Source organism: Apaloderma vittatum, unplaced genomic scaffold (assembly GCF_000703405.1).
Source record: "Apaloderma vittatum isolate BGI_N311 unplaced genomic scaffold, ASM70340v1 scaffold1773, whole genome shotgun sequence".
NCBI lineage: Eukaryota > Metazoa > Chordata > Aves > Trogoniformes > Trogonidae > Apaloderma > Apaloderma vittatum.
Window position 1 is genome coordinate 15,263 of NW_009706196.1, and position 19,582 is coordinate 34,844.

The 19,582-nt window shown below is 38.1% G+C and overlaps 1 protein-coding gene across 2 annotated transcripts; it reads right to left on the bottom strand.

Moving 5' to 3' along the window:
• Positions 1 to 4,770: 4,770 nt before the first annotated feature.
• Positions 4,771 to 18,224, bottom strand: NADK2 (NAD kinase 2, mitochondrial). Of its 2 annotated transcripts, XM_009865674.1 has the most exons (11): positions 18,142 to 18,224; positions 17,693 to 17,781; positions 16,305 to 16,386; positions 15,153 to 15,236; positions 12,810 to 12,946; positions 11,729 to 11,807; positions 9,218 to 9,313; positions 7,035 to 7,090; positions 6,898 to 6,951; positions 6,360 to 6,483; positions 4,771 to 4,909 (listed from the first exon to the last, which is right to left on the bottom strand). In XM_009865674.1, exons 3-11 carry the CDS (start codon positions 16,373 to 16,375, stop codon positions 4,771 to 4,773), a joined length of 840 nt encoding a protein of 279 aa, XP_009863976.1. In that variant the 5' UTR covers positions 16,376 to 16,386; positions 17,693 to 17,781; positions 18,142 to 18,224. The 2 variants fall into 2 exon arrangements, with proteins under 2 accessions (XP_009863976.1, XP_009863975.1); XM_009865673.1 differs by lacking the exons at positions 17,693 to 17,781; positions 18,142 to 18,224 and adding an exon at positions 9,682 to 9,703 and having other exon boundaries at positions 9,218 to 9,384; positions 16,305 to 16,375.
• Between the last annotated feature and the right edge of the window lie 1,358 nt (positions 18,225 to 19,582).

Below are 19,582 nucleotides of genomic sequence, written 5' to 3' on the forward strand. Positions count from 1 at the left end.
CCTCCTTTCAGGTAGTTGTAGAGAGCGATAAGATGCCTCAGCCTCCTTTTCTCCAGGCTAAACAGCCCCAATTTGGCTACTTCTTCTTGGCCTATCACTTGTTACTTGGTTGAACAGACCAATCCACACCTTGCTACCACCTTCTTTCAGGTAGTTGTAAAGAGCAATAGAGTCTCTCCTCAGCCACTCCTCCTAAGACTTGTGCCCGACAACCTTCACCAGCTTTGTTCCCCTTCTCTGGACACTGTCTAGTGCCTCAGTGTCCTTGTAGTGAGGGGCCTCTTGTAGTGAGGACCTTGCACTTGGTCTTGTTGAACCTTGTGAAGTTCACAGAGGCCCACTTCTCCAGGTCTCTCTGGAGGACATCCCACCCCTCTGGCATATCGACTGCCCCACTCAGCTTGGTGACATGCAAACTTGCTGAGGGTGCACTCAATATGACTGTCTGTATCATTGATGAAGATACTAAACAGCACTGGTCCCAGTGCAGACCCCTAAGGGACGCTACTTGTCACCCCTCTCCATCTGGACATTGGGCCATTGACCACTACTCTCTGGATGTGGCCATCCAACTAATTCCTTTTTCACTGAACAGTCCACTCATCAAATCTGTATGTCTCCAACTTAGGCAGAAGGATGTTGTGGACTGAAAGGAAGAGATGCTTTGGTGCTATTAAGAGACATCAATTTCTTTTCTATAATAGCTTATGGTTGTAGTAGCATTTCACTTCTTGTAACACTATCCACTTCTATCCAGTGTTGGGTTTTTTTGAAGTCATAGAAAGAGATGAGTAACTTCCACTTAAAAAAACAAACAAAAAAATAACCTGAACACAGAAAACAAAGCCCACAAAAACCCCCAAAAATATTTAAAACTCATCTGGGTCTATTATCAAGGTCCTGGTGCTTAAGTCTGTAATGCCCCAATAGATTAAAAACATCAGTTGAGAAGTCCTAGGGCAGAAACCCTGTGGGGGGCATAAATATACTGTTACTGTTCCTATGAATGCAGTAAGCAAGGAGATAATGAATTTATTCATGCATATCTAAGGTTAGGGTGTGGTTTCCCATCTCAATCTGAAGAAAATTCAGGAATAAATACTTGGTAGTACAGAACAGATTAATACAATGGGAAGACTGTACGAATACTAGAATTCAATATTTAACTTGACTTTCTATAATATAGGAAACACAGCATTATCTTATTCATCTCTTCTAAGTTCTTTTGTTTTTTATTAAGAGCATAAGTAACACCTGAGTCACTAATGGGCTTGTGCCTCTTAGAATGGAGTTAATGGGAAATGTATCTTGTGAAAGCTGGAGAGGAGAAATAATGGGAGGTTGAAAGATACTGGATAGTCCGCTGTTTCACTTTGCAGCCTTAGGTTTAAAAAAGTAGATCTTTGCAGCACAGCACTACTGCAAACTCTTCTTCTCCCTGTGCACAATGTAACCACATAGAACTTGTCTTGCATTTAATAAAGAACTACAGAACAGCTGTATTGCACAAAATGACTGATGGATGGAGAAACTTTCCCTGCCTTGCAGCCAACTTTGTGTCACAGGTTTGAAAAAAAGAAACTTGCCCAAGCAATGTGTAAACAACGGTAGTTTAGAGGACGGGGTGTTGTCATCCACACATTTAGCATTTAAACCCCTGTACATAACTGGGATAGCAGTACAACTTTTAACTATAAGGAACAGTTCTGAAATTGTGGGGGTTTTTAAAAACCAGCTTCAGTGTTGGATGAGGACAAACTTTTCTATTGCAGGTCTACTGGCCACGATGATGACAGCTGTAACAAACACATAACAGAAGGTCTTCTAGGTAAGGTGCACCACTGATCTTTTCTTAACTGAAAAAAAGTTCCTTGGTAGCTCCAAGCAATCCACGCAAAAAATGGCTACATAGAGAAGTCTCTGCGTTTTACCTAAAGCTCGAAGGCTTAGAAATCATTATTTAAATAAGCTGCACAGTGAGTAGACACTGAGCACATGAAACACATTTTAAGGCTGAAATAAGTCACAGGACAGCTTCATGTATCTATTCAGTTTTTCATTTTTATTACATAATGTATAAACACCACTTTAAAAAAACAACAACAAAGAATGACAGGTCTAGTTTAGCAGAACACAGTGTGGACTGGCAAAAATGATAAAAAACATGAGCTTCATTCAGCACGTAGATGAGTTGCAGAGTTCACTGCCAGTCCAGGCAGATTAAATCAGTGTTAAACCAATACTCAGTCATGTCACTGAATACTGTCTACCAGGTAAGTTGTCTGTACTGCAATCCTTTGTAATAAAGGATCCTTAAAAAAGATTCTACAATTCTTTAATAAAAAAGGTAGCTGCTTAGTGTTTATCTATTATAGATCTCTGAATCATCCTAGTTATTTAAGCATTCACCAGTAAATGCTTCAACAGAAGTGCAATTAAAAACAGACAAAACCAGTAGAGGCCACTCATGAGTAGGTCAGGTTTCCATTTTGCTAAGGAAGTTAGGAATTTGACTGAAATCTCTTAGTAAGCCCTAAACCAGAACATACTTTGGATCTGTAGGGCTTAAAAACATTGTCTTTTAGTCTCAGCATTCGTAATATCTGTAGGGCTTAAAAACATTGTCTTTTAGTCTCAGCATTCGTAATAAGGAATGACAGGCATACTTAAGAGGTATACACCCTGATTAGACTAATCTGTCTCCATTAAAACATTACAGCACACAAATGTCGCTAAATTTGAAGTAGGGGACACGGTAGGGTCTATGCAGCTCTTCAAGGACACTTTCAATACCTAAACCTCTGACCTAACACAATGGAGTAGTCCCAGAAAGTAAAAAATTAGTGTTAATGGCATTGGTGGGTGGTTTTGTTTTTTGAATCTTAATAGAATATTGACTAGTGTACTAGACCGAGGCACATAAACCATCCTTAAATGGTTACAGATGGATTAGAAATAACTACAACACTCTAGTCTCTGTGCAGCAGTCTTTCTAAAGAAAGATTAGTCTTCTGCATCTTTACCTTTAGACCAGTTTTTCACATTATCTTAGAATTAAAAAGCTTTGTGATGACAGTTCCTGAACATAGGAAGTTTTGAGAGTATTTGGCTACTTTGATTTTCCCCTTCTGGTCTGCAATTCTGCTAACTTAAGCAGATAGTGTAAATAATTCATTCTGCAGCACACTTAAAAGGTGAAATATACATCAACAGTGATAGCTTATTCAAAAAGCTCCACCAGTATCACATTTTCCTAGAAGTGAATGGTCTGGTCAGATCAGTTTCCTCTAAATTCTGGTTTCCACTGAAGTAGTAGAAGGAAAAAATCATATATCCACTTCCTACACCTGTGAAGACTAGTTTACATTTTGTGATTGGCAATAAATACACTAATCGGCCACACTAGAGACATTTCCATTAGACCTCAGAACCTCTGTTACAGAAGTCTCTTCATTCAAAAGCAGTTTGAAGAAAACTAACTTTTGGAAATACATCCGTAGTAGGCAGGACAAAACACATTTGTTTCAAGTCATGGAGCAGAAGAGTTCCTGCTGTAGGAAATCTTCATTTTGTCAAATTCTGTCCCCTCATCTGTGAAATTATCAGCACAGACTTTCAAAGGTAGTCAATAGTTCACAGTTTCTCTAAAACATTATTATCTAAAATGTCACTTTCTCCTCTATAATGAGAGGTTTTTTCCTCCTATCAACTTGCTTACCTTACACATGATCAGAGGCACAAAACTTTAAAATTAATTTGCTGCCAATTAAATATTAGTAGAATTCAGCATGAGACTGGAAATTTAAACTTTCTGGTGAAGTTAAAAACAAATACTTGGAACAAGGGGAGAGATACAGGTATTAACCTGTGCTCTAACTACTACTACCCAGCACATCTCATTCTTCTTCAACTCTAAGGAAACTCAGAACCTAAAATTCCAAACCATTCAACTTAATAAGACCAACTATCTTTTGTAATGATGGCCACCTACATGTGACTGAACACTGCTAGCCAGCTAATCCATTCCGTGAAGGAGTATATCTTACTTCAATGTTTCCTATAGTCTGTATAATGGGCTCAAGAAAACCCTTGGATTTCAAGTCCCTCTCTAGCCTAAGAGAAAAGGTAAGAGCTACCTCATTCAAGATGTGATTAAACCAGATTTCCTTTTGATGTAAATCTACAAAGTAGAAAAAATACTGAAAGAACAAAAAAATTGTCACAAGTTGTATGAAACTACAAAGTTGTAAAATTTTTGAAAAGTATACAAAAGGTTTGTATTTCCATTTTTATTACATCAACATGAGGATTTACTAAAATCTATATATCCTTGCATCAAATTGCTAGATTGACAGTCAACTTTTCTACAAAACTATATGTATGAAGGTGTTCGGTTTCATCAGTCCCAGACTGTTACTAAAAAACTGTACATCTGAATTTTTAATGCTACACACTTAACACTTGAACATATCTTCCTGTGTTTAAAAAGATACTCTTTCATGTTTGTCTTGCAGGTTAAAATGTCAATTTTCACTGAAGTTAGAGGTAAGATTTCAGATACATTTATTTTACATCAGATACAAAAAGTTTAAATATCAAGCTAAGTTATCCCCAACCGAAAGGAATGAAAAGCATCTCAAGCTTCCTCCAAATGCTCTTGCATCCAAAAAGGTGAACTTCCAGCACAGTGCAGCATTGTGATGTGCTGTCTATCTCTAGGAGTTCCCCCTCTGGATCCAGAATAGTTTCAGCAGAAGACACTAGGGTCCTTCATTCTTCCAGCAGAACAGTGCACAGTGCATCCTCTGTATCAATCATTATTGAAGCTATCGCCCCATCATTGAACTCAAAAGATGTTCCTCCATCTATAACCATACATGCATCCCAACAACGGGATCGGACACAAACTCTGCAAAAACCAAAAAAAACAAGTTTTTACAAAATAGCTTTAAAAACTTAAGTACTTCACATAAGCACTTATCTGAACAATAAGACGAATTCTTGGACGTTCCTGTGTGGGGGTCAGGAAATGCTTCATCATATGGGAGCATGCTTAAGAATTTAGCATGGTACTAAGGACTAGAATCCAAAGGGTTCGGAGAGGACTGAACGCCTTTCCTCTTACCATCTCTTAAAAGTTACTCACTCTTTAGAACTTCCAGATCCAAATCACTAAGAAGCAGTAAACATTTAAAGATATGACACATACACAGTGGGCATTTAATACGGTAATATTCAATCCCAGTAGCCAGAGATGTCCTTTATTACTAGATCATAAACTGTTTTAGCACTGATGCAGCTCAAAAGGAGCAGAATTTGAGTCTCCTTCAAGTCAGAGCTCCTTTAGACATTTGTTCTGATATAAAAGGTTAAATTAACATTTAATTAATACAAAAGTATTGCATTATTCTTAACAGAGCTGTTCTGAACATACTACTAACAGTTGCATGTGTTTATATTTAATTGTGGCAAGCTCCAGAAAAACCACAGAAGGATAGAATGGTTTAGGTTGGAAAAGACCTTTATGATCATCGAGCCCAACCTTTAATGTGACAATGCCGGGTCCACCACAAAACCATGTCCCTAAGCACCACATCTACACATCTTTTAAATACCTTCAGGGATGGTGACTCTACCACTTTCCTGGGCAGCTGATTCCAGTGCTTGATACCTCCTTTTGTGAATTAATTTTCCTAATATCTAATCTACACCTCCACTGGTACAAGTGCCCGAAGTTAAAATTACTGAATTACCAAATAATTTAGTTTGGAAAGGCATCTACTCCAATCTTCCACTAAAAGCAGGCCTCACTTCAGAGAGAGACTAAGTTGCATAGGCCCTTGCCCTGTCAAGTCTGGAGTATGTCCAACACAGTAACAGCACAATCACTGGGAACCTGCTGCCTGACCATTCTCATTGTGAAAAAAATATCCTTTTTTTTATCAGAATCTTGCATCCTATTAAATCATGGCTGTTGCCTCATATTTTGCTCTGAAAAGAGTTTGACTCAGTCTCCTCTGTAACCATCCATCGGTAGCTGAAGACAGGAACTGGATCCACCCTCAGTCCTGTCTCCTCCAGGCTAAACAAAAGCACAGTTTGAGCCTCTCCTTTACACACCATGTGTTTTGGCCCCCTAATCATCTCAATAGCCCTTTCCTGAATTCACTCCAGTTTGTCAATGCCTGTGTCTCATAATGAGGGAACGACGTGGAACCATGTTCCTCCTGTTGTTAGGAGAACAGTACTCAAGCCCCTCAAAACACAAACTGGATGCTGGAATACTTCAAGGGAAACTCCTGGATAACTCATACATAGAATGAAGTAACTCTTCAGTGACTGCCACAGCCAACACTTACTTTGAAGAGAAGCCACGTTGCCGGCTACTTGAGAAAACTCTGTTGACAATAGGTTCTCGAACACTGAAAAACATCCTTGGCTCTTCTGGACTGTAAAGCAGGGACTCATTGTAATCATTTGTTACTGTAAATAAAGAAATCAGCCATTAGTTCTTCCAAAGAAAATAAGTTGTTCTCAGAAACATACATTCCCTAATACTGAATCTTGTCAGATGTTTAATAGCCTTCACCTGCAAAAAAATTAATTTTACAGAAGACTCCTTTTAGTTCCATTGCATGACAAAAAACAACTCTTTTCAGGTGATTTAATATTAAGTGTCTCAAACCTTAGGAGAACTGAAATTCTCCTGAAGATCTACACATACTAAAGCCAGAAGACAGACATTTTTCACTAAATGTGCCTAAATGAAGTTCATAAGCAGGACTAATATTACAAGAGCACTAGAAGTCTGAAAGCGATGATGAGTATAAAAGGGACAAACAAAACGATCTGGTGAAGGTTAAGATACCTTCAAGAAATCTTGCCTTTCTCACTAACCTTTTTGTACTATTTCGGTGTTCAATGGCATATTCCAACTTCCATGCTTTTTAGCTGTTGAGCCAAGAGAAAGATCCCCAATTAGAAAGGTGTATCTTTATGCAAATTTGGCTAGTAATGCCACAGTGTTCACTCACCGATCTTGAGGATCTCTTCAACAGCTTGATGTGCTACCTTGTTAATATTATAGGACCTAGAGAGAGAAGCAGAAGTTTTGTTTGCTAAGCAATACAACTTGAGAGAAAAACAAAATAAAAACAGAACAAAAATCTTGCATACAGATGAAGAACTATGTTCACTATCAGAGAGAAAAAAAATAAGGAATGCTATTAAGTGTGAGCTGACATCCAGTTTCTTAAAAAAAAGCCTTAAATTAATTCTTGGCTTGACATCTACCTGTGGCTTTGTAAAGCTTAATCCATTAAGTGAAGTCTTCAAGAAAGAAGAGGATGGTACACAGGATGTAGTCACCTTATTAGAATAATCATCCTGTCTTAAAACCCCAGTAATTGCGGATTTAAGTCTGCATTAACAAACACTGAAGCTGCTTCATTCCTTCTACACACCTCTTGATAATTAATTTCTCCTGTTAGTTCTCACTTATGAGACACAATAATTCTTCACAAATATTGTGCCTGTTTGTCCATAGCCTAAGATGTGGGCTTGAATCCCACTGGAATCAGTGTACACAGGAAAGGAACAGTCAAATTGGACACTTTGCATTTGTCACGCTGGGATGCACAATGAGTCAGCATAAAGCACTGTTCTGACCCAAGTCTGAACTCCAGTGTAAGTCTCCCTCCTGTGCCCAGGCTCAAAAAGACATCACGTACTCATCACAGCCTCTGTGCAGCAGTACTGTGAACATCTCAGTTGCCCAGATCTCAGTATAGCTTAAAATCCTCATTTCAGCACTTGTGTCATGGCAGTAAAACACCTCAGACTCCAACAGACATCCACTATACATTTAACAGGCTACAGAGCTGCTGAGCGTGGTTGTCCAAGGCTCCTGCTCTTATACTTCCTGCCCACCTGCCAGCCTGAGCAGATACTAGCAAGAAACTGAGATGCACAGTTTGAAATTGTTCTCTCTCCCAGCTAGATATCCTTCTTATGCAAGTTTTGGCAGTCGAAGGAAGCAGTTGGACATTTAAATGCCTCTCAGTCTGAAGTGGTCTGAACAGGACAACCCCTACACCACAGGCTAAGAAAGATCACTCCACTGAGGCTTGGCCTCAGTTTAGAGAAGTCCAGCAGTACACACTGATTACAGCCACAGAGATGGGCAACGGCAGAGTTTTGTCCATGCCGCTGGCATTGCTCATTACAGGGTGTGTAAACAAATGAAAGGCATAAGAACAGCTTTGAACCAAGACTGTACATTCCCAAGGTACAGAACACTAGGAAAGTTCCTGTAGAAGTCTGCCAATTTTATCCTTGGCAGCTTCTAGAACTAAGTTATGCTGACTGAATACAGAATTCTGAATTACAATGAAGAGTAAAATCCCGTAACTATGGTTACAGCATGAATATTCACTTCTGAATTTCATTAAAAGCTTCAGTTTTAGTCCGTCTTAGCCTGCTAAATAAATTCAGGCTCTGTTGTACAACTTTCAAATACAAGCACAACCAGATTTCCAAAAGAGTTCTCACTGCAACACGTCTGTCACATCTCAAAACTAAATTGATTAGACTTGTACGCAGTACTGCAGCTTGTTTAAACTGAAGACAATTTACCTCTTTGATTAATCTAGCACAGCTCTGCTTAGATATGCCCATCTTTGTGTAAGGGCAGTATTTTGGCAAAGAGACTGTGCACCTTCAATTAAGTCTGAAAGAAGCAAGAGGCTTGGAAAGAGAATGTGCCCGAGAACACTTAACCTCTCCAAGTGCATGTTCTCCCATTCTTACTAGAGCTTAGATTTTTTAAGTTTTCTGAGCTACTTCATCTAAGCATTTTAGCCAACAAGAGTAGCTCAGAGATTCCTTGAATATGCTCTGCAGTTCAGAGCAGAATCTCCTTCCCTCTCCACCCCCAACTATTCATCTCCATATGTGGCATTAAACATCTGTGACCAAAATTACACTCAAGTTCTCAGTGCCTCAGCTCCTTGCCCTTTCAACTGTGCTCTCCGTACCTACAAGTGAGTGGTGCTCAAGCTCTGAACTATATCAAGTGTTATCGTTTTGACATAACTGACATGCACTGACTTACCCATTGCTCAAGGGAGTCTCAGTATGGGCATAACATTTAAGCAAAATAGATCCATCCGGCTTATCCAAAGTGATATTTTATATCAAAGCAGCAACATGTACTTACCATGCTTTTGATCCTGTTCCGGTACACACATTAAGCCCTGAACTCTTCTGTTTTTCCCAAGGACCATCATCAACTGATATTTCATAATAGGAGGCCCTATGAAGCGAGAATTTAAAACTGGGTTTGCAGGACTTAAAGTTCTCCCTGAATAAGACAGAACACACAGCCTTATCAGGTACATAAAAACTTGGAGGGGCTAGTTTCAAATCTGGATGACAATTTCACAGGCTTTGAACAGCTCTGGCAGCCACTTTTGATTCACTGTTTTGTAGCAGTTTTTGTAATGGATAAAAGTGATTTACAGCACGAATTTGTAAGCAGCTTTTCTGCAGCCACTTTTTGTATTAAATTACACACAAGGAACTCTGGTGGTTCATCTGGGAATAGCTTTGTACAGAAGCCAGGTTTGCTGGATTTACAAATGAAACTACAAATACATTACCTTCCTTGCATAATTGTTGAACTACTGCAAAACTGTATTTAATGCTGTGTTTGGGTCTCATAAAAACTACATCAGGGAACACTAAGGAGTAAGGCTCTCCAACGTCAGTAAGTAATAGCATGGCTTCAAGCTGAAGTCTTGATCACTTCAGTAACTAAAATCCACTGTGATTCTTCACGAACAGTTTTAGTTTTACAACAGTTAGAAGGCTTACATTTCTCTCCATGGTAACTTCTTCCTAAAATTCAAGTGTAGTAAGTCTTGGGGCACAATCATCATTTTGCCTGGTATTATTCATATATCAGGGGATTCCTAATGTTAAGCCTATAGAGAATAGACAGTTTCTCTCTGTAAGTTTCAAAACATCCAGGGGTGCATAACTAAGTGATTCAAACAGTACGATATAGTCTTCAGATTAACAGATAACCTCTAGAAAAACAACACCCACTGTGTTCAGCATGACTGAACTTCATCTTTCTTAGTAAAGGGAGCTTACTGAGCTGGTTTAGGTGATGAATGTTTCAGTCTGAATTGACTAAGAATACACCTCTTGAATATCTGGTGTCAAACAGTTTAGACTTAGTTAACTACAGGAATTACGTGTACTCACTCTTGAGAAAATGTGACTATTAAAGAACTGTAAGCAAATTACAGGAGCTGCACAGCTTGGTTCAGTTTAAGATAATTTTTGCAAGCTGGGTATGAAAGGTGCATTTTCTATATTTTTCCTTCCATTTTCTTAACTGATATGCAGAATAAGAACTTGAAAGAAGCACCTAGAGTAATTTTGTCTTAATATACAGCAGACTTGTATATTTGAACCTTACAGAAGATTCCTCTCTCTGAAATGATTATTTAAGTCTTCCAGTGTAAGGTCCTATTTACACAACATTTATTACTAGAGATTTGTTCCGACAGGCATTGTGCTCCTCAGTGCTTCTCAGAGATACTGAAATCAAAGAGCACAATGTATTTGTGACACTCAGAAGTTAGAGGGCTATTGCAAAGTGTTGGAAAGCAGCTTTGGGTTCCTTTATCATTGTATGTTAAAGAAACTTTTTAGAATCTTGATAAAATTAGGCTTGATTTAGTGGAGAGCAAAATTTGTATCTCTTTGAGACTAATTCCTTCTGTCAGTCTGAGGCTGCAGTCCAGATGGAAGATAAAGCACTCATGGAACATTTATACTGTTTCCAGCAGCAATCACAGTGTCCCAGGCACTATGCAAACACAAGAAGATGTTACACTCTAAAGTTCAAGAAAACAAAAAACCAAAAAATAAAATATATACAGAATAAAGCGAAAAAGGACATAAATAAAAGTTTGGCCAAATCCTCAACAAAGGTCATGTTTTAACTGCTTTCCCGCAGACCAAATCACATTCCCCACACCCTTGTTGTCATTTGGCTGGCAGAAATGCATTCATCTTCTGGACAGAAAGGACAATCAAAAAGGTATCCTGCATTATTATGCATTACCAGGATTTGATATAAAGTCATTTGTTAAAACAAGGAAGTAAGTGTTCTCCCACAATAACGAAGTTTCTGCCAAAGGCAGGCTGATACCTTTGCCTCTAATCACAGAGTGACAGGGAAAGGAGTAGTTGGTCATGCTAAAAGCTATTTCTGCTTGGTCATGCTCAAAGCTATTTCTGCTTGGTCATGCTTAAAAGCTTATGAAAATCTATTTAGAAGGGATGCAGGAGAGGAGGCAATTTAAGTACAGATATTTAAATCTTCAGTTCAGTGTAAAGACAGTAACTGAAGGCATTTGGTTACATAAGAACTAACCAGGAAAGGAGTAAAACCATGAAGAGGAAAAAAACCAGTGAAGAATAATAAGAGACAAAAGAATGGCTAGACAGGAAGGTGGAAAATGAGCAAGTAACATCACTGCACTTACATCTCTGAAATTACACTTTGTAATCAGCAACTATACGTTCAGTGTTACATATTCACAGATTAGAACGGAAGTTTCACAGCAAAGACATCCCATCACTGATTGCCCATTGTAACACCGTAAAAAGAAATTACGTGAGCCGTGCCCTGCTGCAACAACATTGAACATACCTGGATGAAAGAGATTCTCCAATGAAGACTTCATTCAGTGCTCTCACTGGTAAAAGATGTGGACCAGAGATGTCAGATCCTGCAGATATTGAAAATAATGGTTTTGAATCATGGCTCTATAAAATAGATTTTCAAAAACAATACAAAGCTTACTGAAGGACATACTCTGCTGCCTGGTTTTGTATTCTAGACTTAGTGGTCCATTTTCAAGGACTCAATTTTTCACTGATTTAGTCTGTGCTCAGTCACTGTCCTTTACTGGAGAGTACAAATATTTGAACCAAGGTCCATAAGGCAATGACACTTATGTTCAGACATTGTTTTCCCTGAAATCTCATGGGCAACGAGACAGACTGAAGCCTTATCTTCTGTCAGTCACTCTTCCAGCCTAGTTAAACTCACTGACAGTGACTTAACAAACATTTCTGATAAAGTTCAAAGAACTTTATACCATAGGGTAATTAAGGGGGATTAACAAATCATGCAAGTTGACCAAGGACCCCTCAGTGAGGAAATACAGTGCTAGACACAGGTTAAGGATAGAATCATGCATCCATCACAAAGAGAACAGTCAAAGGTGTCTGATGATCAAAGAATTGCCCAGGGAGATTTTCTCATTTCTAATTTCTCATTTGCTTGCTGGCAGTCTTTTTCCATTGTGAAGTAACCCACCTCAAATTTAGCACAAGCTAAGAGCACATGCACTCACATATACATGCTTTTACTATGGAGCGGCTAAACGCAGGGTTCATGCGGTAACCCCAAGTGTCTATAGTAACCTTTAGAGACAGCATTTTTAAAAAGCAGTATTTTGCCAGCAGGTAACACTATTTAAACACATTACTAAAGAAATGTTAATACTGAAAACTGGTTCTAAGTGTATGTCCAGAGTAAACATACAGAAACAAAAAATACTCCATTCTAAAAACTGTAATCTGGGTCTTTAGCTAATGAGAGCTGTCTCTCCCTGCCTCTCAAATATGGTGAACAGACTTCAAACACTTCAGCTCTTACAAATCTTTATCTGCTATTCCAAGTTATCATATCAAGGTGATTATATTCTTGTCAAATTTTAACCTACTTTGATCCTGAAATCTTTCATTTATGTGAGCCCTGCTGTGTTGCTCTTGGCTTAGCTGCTGTTCATGTAAATCTACAGGGATTGGGTTAATACCAGTTCCTTCAAGATACAGTCGGATTCTTTGCCGCCACTGCCACCTTAGAGAGGAAAAAGAAATTGGTATAAGTAGCTGGAATATTCATTACCAAATTAGATACGATCAGAAAGTCTTCAGTATCAAACTAGAGCATCTTTAGACTAACAGTTAAATATATTCCAAGTCACATTTCAAGTTTTATAGCTTTCACTAAAATTTCTAACTTCAGAGAGTTAATAATACTAAAATATAAATTTATGACACTTACCAATTTGCTATATTGTGGTTTTAAGTGTGTAAAGTAAGAGGACACAGGCCAAAAGTAGTCTACAAACATTACAGATAACACATTTTTTTAGGCATGTGATCCTACCTTATGAATTCATGACTGATGCAATGATTTTGAGAACAATAAACTCTTGGGAATTTATACAGCAATATATGCTGTATTTTTACCATGTTTTGCTTACATTTGTAGATATCCAGAAAAGCAGCTCTATGCACCTCTTTATATACGAAGGCCACAAATATCCTCTCATTTTAAAAATACCTCTTAGCCTAGGAATTAGGATGCTTAAGAGGAAATCAAACGAAGAAAGAGAAGGATAGAAAAGGCATTCTTCCTCATGCTGTTACAAAATTCAGATTTTTTGGTTTTGCCTAGAGGAGGTATCAATTTTTTTTCCTCTTACAATTTAGAATAGTTTTGATTAAGAAAGCAAATCACAAGGGATTGTTATAAACATATTTTTTCCCAGTTCATACTGTTGATGTTTGGATGACAGCAACCATCTTACATATTTCCTGAAATTACAGCAAGGCTTATGCTTTATATCACTACATTACTAGTTTTGCCTTGTTGTCATCCCTATAAAACCTCATTCAAAACCCATCTGCCACTGAATTCCAAGTATGGTTTTAGGCAGTCAGGCAGACAGCATGCAATGAGTGTCATTATGCTAGCCTCCTTACAAAACTCATGCTAGCACATGTCAAAACTCCCACAAAATTAGAACATGGAGCTGTACACCTATTCTGAGATCCTGTTACACCACTGACCATCAAAAAAACCCATCACGTGCAATCTGGTATAGTTTGTCCTTTATAAATCAGTAACGGTGGTTGTTTCATGGGACTATAAGGCTTAGATTGTTGCACTGACTGACACTTCAGTGATAAGGATAAAAGACAATCAAATCCCCATTTTCCAGTCTCTGGCACCTAATTGTCCTTAAGCAGCTCTGAGCCACCAGCAGTTTTTCCAAACAGGCTGATCCACTTACCTACCCATTTTAAAGCTTAAATATTATCAAGGGACATTACCTCCATCAGTTCTACCAGCTTTACCTCAGCAACTTGGCATAGTGGAGAGCTAAAAGCTTCTGTCTCAGAATATGTGAGTTGAAAGTACCTTTTCATTTAGTAATACCTACTGAAACCCCTTCAATTTTTTATAATCAAATCTGAAGACTCTATTCACCTCATTTCAGAACTTCTATATGGCACACAACCAGTGACACTTCAAGCTACAACCTAAATACAAGATAGGTACAAACAAAACCAAACTGCAATATATTTTCATGTAAATGACTTGGATCTGGTTGATCATTTGCCATCCCCTTCTGGAATGTTAATACAACACAGAACAGTGTCTCTTTTTCAAAAAAAGTTATTAAAATCCAATTCCCTAGTCTGTCTTTTAAAATTCAGCTTGCCTCCTTCTTAATTCAAGTGAGATACTGCTTTTTTAAGAATATCTAGCACTGAAACCATCACGCTTTCTTCAGCAGAAAGAAAAGCTATGCCTTATGCTAATCTGTTAACAAAATTTAGGCCACTCTAATTACCAAAGTCACAGGTGCAACACACTGACCGTTTCCTAACTGTATAGGCTTCACTAGCTTCTATTAGTATGGCCCGTTACTGTACCACATATGCTTTTGAGTGTTTAAATATGTACACCAATACACCCTTTACAAGATTGCAGTTCTTCATGTATGAATTTGTTAAGTTAGAAGAAAAAAATCAGTTACTGGAGGTCAAAACAAAAGCCTTTTTGCAGAAACTGGCAGTCAATTTCATTCTTTGTATTCCAAACTCACTCTTGACCATAAACCTATTTTTCCATGTGGTAAACATCTACCCAGAATTCATGAATTGAGGCATTAAGATTTTACTAAGCATTGTCTGCTTCTTAGGAATTGCATATCATTAAGTATTTTCCAACAATAATACGTTTTGGAAAGCCAAAGATCAGGGAGTCCTACCTGAACTCACCACGGTAAAGCTTCTGTAGTGCTTCAGGAAACGAGTGCGTGTATCTCACAGGCAAGCATAAGTGACCCTCCGATCTGGTAGCAAAAAAGGACAATAAAAATGACAGTGTAAGTATTAAGTTTTGGTACCTTTAAAAAACAAATCAAGAAAGACAAACTAAAACATAAAAGAACCCAACCAAACACCTCCTTCTGCTACGTGAAGCTGTGACACAAAGCTACACTTTGACCTTTATATATCTATACTATTCTTACCTTATAGTACATCAACAACAATATACATCTTCCAGCTCGTGGGGTGTATGTGTGAGACATAGGATATTTCTCCCACATTTTACCTAAAAAATGATTGTTCAGCTAGTAATCATGGAATATGCAGGTACTAATATAGCTCCTAATATAGTTTAGGCAAGGAATTCAAGCGTAATAAACCTTGCAACTTAGAAAGTGAATCTCCTTTATAGACTCACAAGCTAGTGATAGAAGATAGGTAAGCAACATTATTAAAATCAAAAGAATCTCATGTCAAAGCCAGAAGACTAAACACTGCTCCCCTTTCATGAGTGATATTTGATAACCTGAAGGCACTCGTTATGTGAATCCTGCTATTCAGGCTTGATACTGTAGAATATCTAGTCACAGCATTTGAAAAGTTTTAGAAGAGGAGTAAAGTATGGGAGGAATTAAAGATTTTTGTCACTACGTTCTTACCTACTAAGATTAAATAAACTGGTAATACCAAAAGCAGAAACTTAAGTCTGGAAATCTCAGCAGATAGAGCATTGGTGAATATTGAGGTTTTTTTGTCATTCATTTGAAGGTTACACCTACTAGGTAGTAATAATGATCTGCATCTACCTGCCCAAATTGACCTTATTACTAGGGGGACACAACTTGTGTGGAGTTTATAATAGGACAACTAAATGCCATTATCCAATACTACTTAATGTCCTCTCAGATGAGACATGGTAACTCAATATGGAAACTCTTCTAACTAAACTGTAGCTTCACTTGACATCTACAATCCACTAAACCAGAAATTTATGCTGCCAAAGGCTACAGGCATGCCTCATGCATCATGAAAACAGATGCATATTGTTCCTGATATTAAATGAAGCACTGCTATCCCAAATTTGTTTTTACCTTTCAGGATCAGTATTTACTCCAATAACTGGTTTAGATTTATCAAAGACCTTACTGGCTGCCAACAACATTGTACCATCACCTACAGAAAAAGAAAAGTTAGTTAGTTTCACTTCACATTCTAGTATCCCAAACAAAACAGTCTCAAACGTACTGCAGCATTACCACTGTGTGCTTTTATACCAACTATCCATCAGGTGAGCTGCACAAAAATAACATGAGCCTACTAAGCTAGTGACACCTTTCAAAGCAGAGTAGTGACAACTGGATTCAAGATGGAAGACATGACTGCATAAAGTACACGTTATCTGGCAGCTATACATGCCAGGGCGATTTGGCCCCAAATAGGCACACTTGGAAAAGAAGTCTTAACTAAAACTGTTGAAGTAGAAATCTTTACGTGCACTGCTTCTTCAGATACTGATACTCTTTTCTGTCTCTTAAGCAGAAGGACAACTATAACATGAATCAGTCTGCACCAAGAGATAAGCTCTGGAAATCTCAGATGATGTATCTCTTCCCAGACGCTTGCCTCATGACCATGACAAATGCTGCCTCAGCCAAACTGGCACCTTAATCTTCCAGCTTAGAGGAGATCTTTCAGATCTACAGGAATTTATTAGGATTCTTCACAAAGGTACAGAAATCCCTTTCTACCCATTCTGCATGATAACTAGTAGCTAAGGGCATAGTAGACCAGTGGAGAGGAGAGCAACGCATAGCAGTGGTCTGGTCTAACTGCAATAGATGACCGAATGTTATGTTAGAGCCCAGAAACACACTGCGGGACTTGCAGCAAACCATAAAAATAACACCAGATGAACTGCTGAGATCCAATGTCAAAAAGAAACAATCAGGTTAGTTGCGCTGTTGCTTCATTGAAATAGCTCTCATCAGTGGCACAGGCTGTTCAGACCTCAAATGCTTTCACCTCTACCATCCAGCTAGGTACTTCAGTCACTTGAATTAAGTGTGCAAGGCACAAAGACATTTTGAGTAAGGGGAGGAAAAGGTAGTCTCCACCTCACATGCCAAAAAACAAAGCACAGGGTTTATGGCTATGTATAATCAAATGACAGCAAGCATTTATCCTCTTTAATTGAAAACTCCAGTAAATTCCACAGTTTACACTGCTTTACACAAGACAGTTAAAGATTTCCACAGTGGTCACGCACTGGGATTCACTTCCTAATAATACAATTTTAGGTATTAGAGGTAGAGGAGATGGTCACAACTACTGAATTTTGTCCTATTTTCAAACAGCTATATAAGCAATTAGTTTTCAAAACATGCACACCTTTAGATGCTTCACACACTACAAAATATTTTTGAACAATGTATCTAATAAAACATACTCAAACAAATACTTCCCTTCCACAAAGTCGTACCTCCTGCTGATATAACAGCATCTGCCCACCGAACTGTCTCTTCATTATATTCTCGACGTTTAACGAGACGAACTTCTATCCTCTCATTCCTATAAAGTGCAGAAAATGTCTGAATGTGTCCTATATTGTTCCTTGTCACATCCTTCTGAAAAACTGATATGTAATTAAGGACTAATTACAGTGGTATTTGGCTTAGAAGCATTTGACACTCAAACAAATCCTTTACATCTTTTTCATTTGTTTTCAGGACAATAACACAGTGCGTTAGTTAAGTGAACTGAGCTAGTTCATATTACATTTATTTCAGGAATGACTGCTCATCTGTATCATACTGCTTTCAGTATTCCTATTTTATTAGCACTTGTAGCACAAAGCTTACTTTTGTTGTTTTACACAATCCATGGATATTTGTACTGCTTCTGAAATCCTCATCATATATACATTCTTACCGTAAACTGTCGACAACATGTTCCACATTTTTTGTATGAATGCGATGCCGCTCCAGCAGACCAGCATAGTTAGATCCCTTCAACGCAAGCTATAAGACATAAATTGATTTTATAGAAGCTGATCACTACAGTAAGTGCTCTTCAGTAATATAAATAGAAGCTACAAAAAACCCAGGTGTTTTATCTCAATAAAGAAACATGCTTTTATAAGCATTCCATTACTTACATATACATATCAGTCAGTTTACACCGACCAGTTCATTAAATAAGTTACATGGACATAGCAGCCAAGAATCACAGACCTTTTAAAGGCTCTACACAATTGCAAACAGGTATGCTACACTGACTGCTAAGCCACTTCAGACACTTTTCCTTCCCTGAACCAGCTAAATAATTGAAAATCTAGGTACAGATTTTATATACATAATATTCATAAAACAGTTATACTTATTAAACTTCCACCATGTGCTAAAAGCACCTAAACAGTTAGCTAATTACCTTAAGAAATATAAACACCATGCTATAAAGGACAACAGAAAAAGCAACAGAAATTATAATTAAGAAGACAGGAATCTTTGAAACACTTAGACCATTAACCTTCAAATTCTACTTGAGCTAAAACAGAAGACTGCCAAGTGCTGACAAAGGTGACATTACCCCTGCGTCAAAAAAAGCTCAAGGACAATCTACCTATTACCTTTGATATTGTTCCCTGGATTATACAACAGTTTTTTTCAAACAAATTCTCATCAGCAAGACAAACAGTATTCAGCAGTTGCATTCCAGTATCATTCTTCTTGGAAGCCAGAGAATTTAAACACTTAATCTTGGCACACCCTTTGTACCACGGAAATGTTTTGCAGTTCATATAGACACTCTTTTGAGCAGGCAGGTGAGACTAGTGGCTAAAGATGAGATTTTTTTTGCAACAAGTTTCTGTCTGAGTAATTCAGTCATGACCCGTATGCATTCATTCTTCACCTCACTTAATGTGCTCATTTGGAGCCGGTACTGCCAAATACACGTTTGCACGGACATTAACCAAGTACAAGCAGGCTGGTGAAAAGGATGTTAAAGAAAAGAAGTTTATAAATACATTCATAACAAAAGTGATCCTGCTTTGAGCAGAGGCATGACCTCCTGAGGCTCCTTCTAGCCTAAATTATTCTGCATTTACACTGCCACTGCTTTCTTTTCCCCAACCAGTTGAAACCAACATACCAGCACAGAAACAGCACCTCTCCTGGAGTTTGTGTAGAGAAATTAATCTGTGCCAGAAGCCGTGAACACGCACTTCCAGCAATTTATTCAAGTTTACTCAAAGTTGCACACCCTTCCAAGAGAAAGTGGTGCCAGACAGCCACATCTAATCCCATTTCCATACAGACTCCCACACCACAAAACTCCACAGCAAAGTGATACCACAATCATAGCTAACTGC

What these genes read in the sequence shown, in the direction of transcription:
- NADK2 (XM_009865673.1), bottom strand. Translation starts at nt 16,375, where the DNA reads ATGTTGTTGGCAGCCAGTAAGGTCTTTGATAAATCTAAACCAGTTATT. An exon ending in TTAAATACAGTTTTGCAGTA is followed by an intron (nt 9,385 to 9,681) that starts GTTCAACAATTA and finishes GTACCTGATAAG; the next exon opens with GCTGTGTGTTCTGTCTTATT. An exon ending in CACCGAAATAGTACAAAAAG is followed by an intron (nt 6,484 to 6,897) that starts GTTAGTGAGAAA and finishes CTTTATTTACAG; the next exon opens with TAACAAATGATTACAATGAG.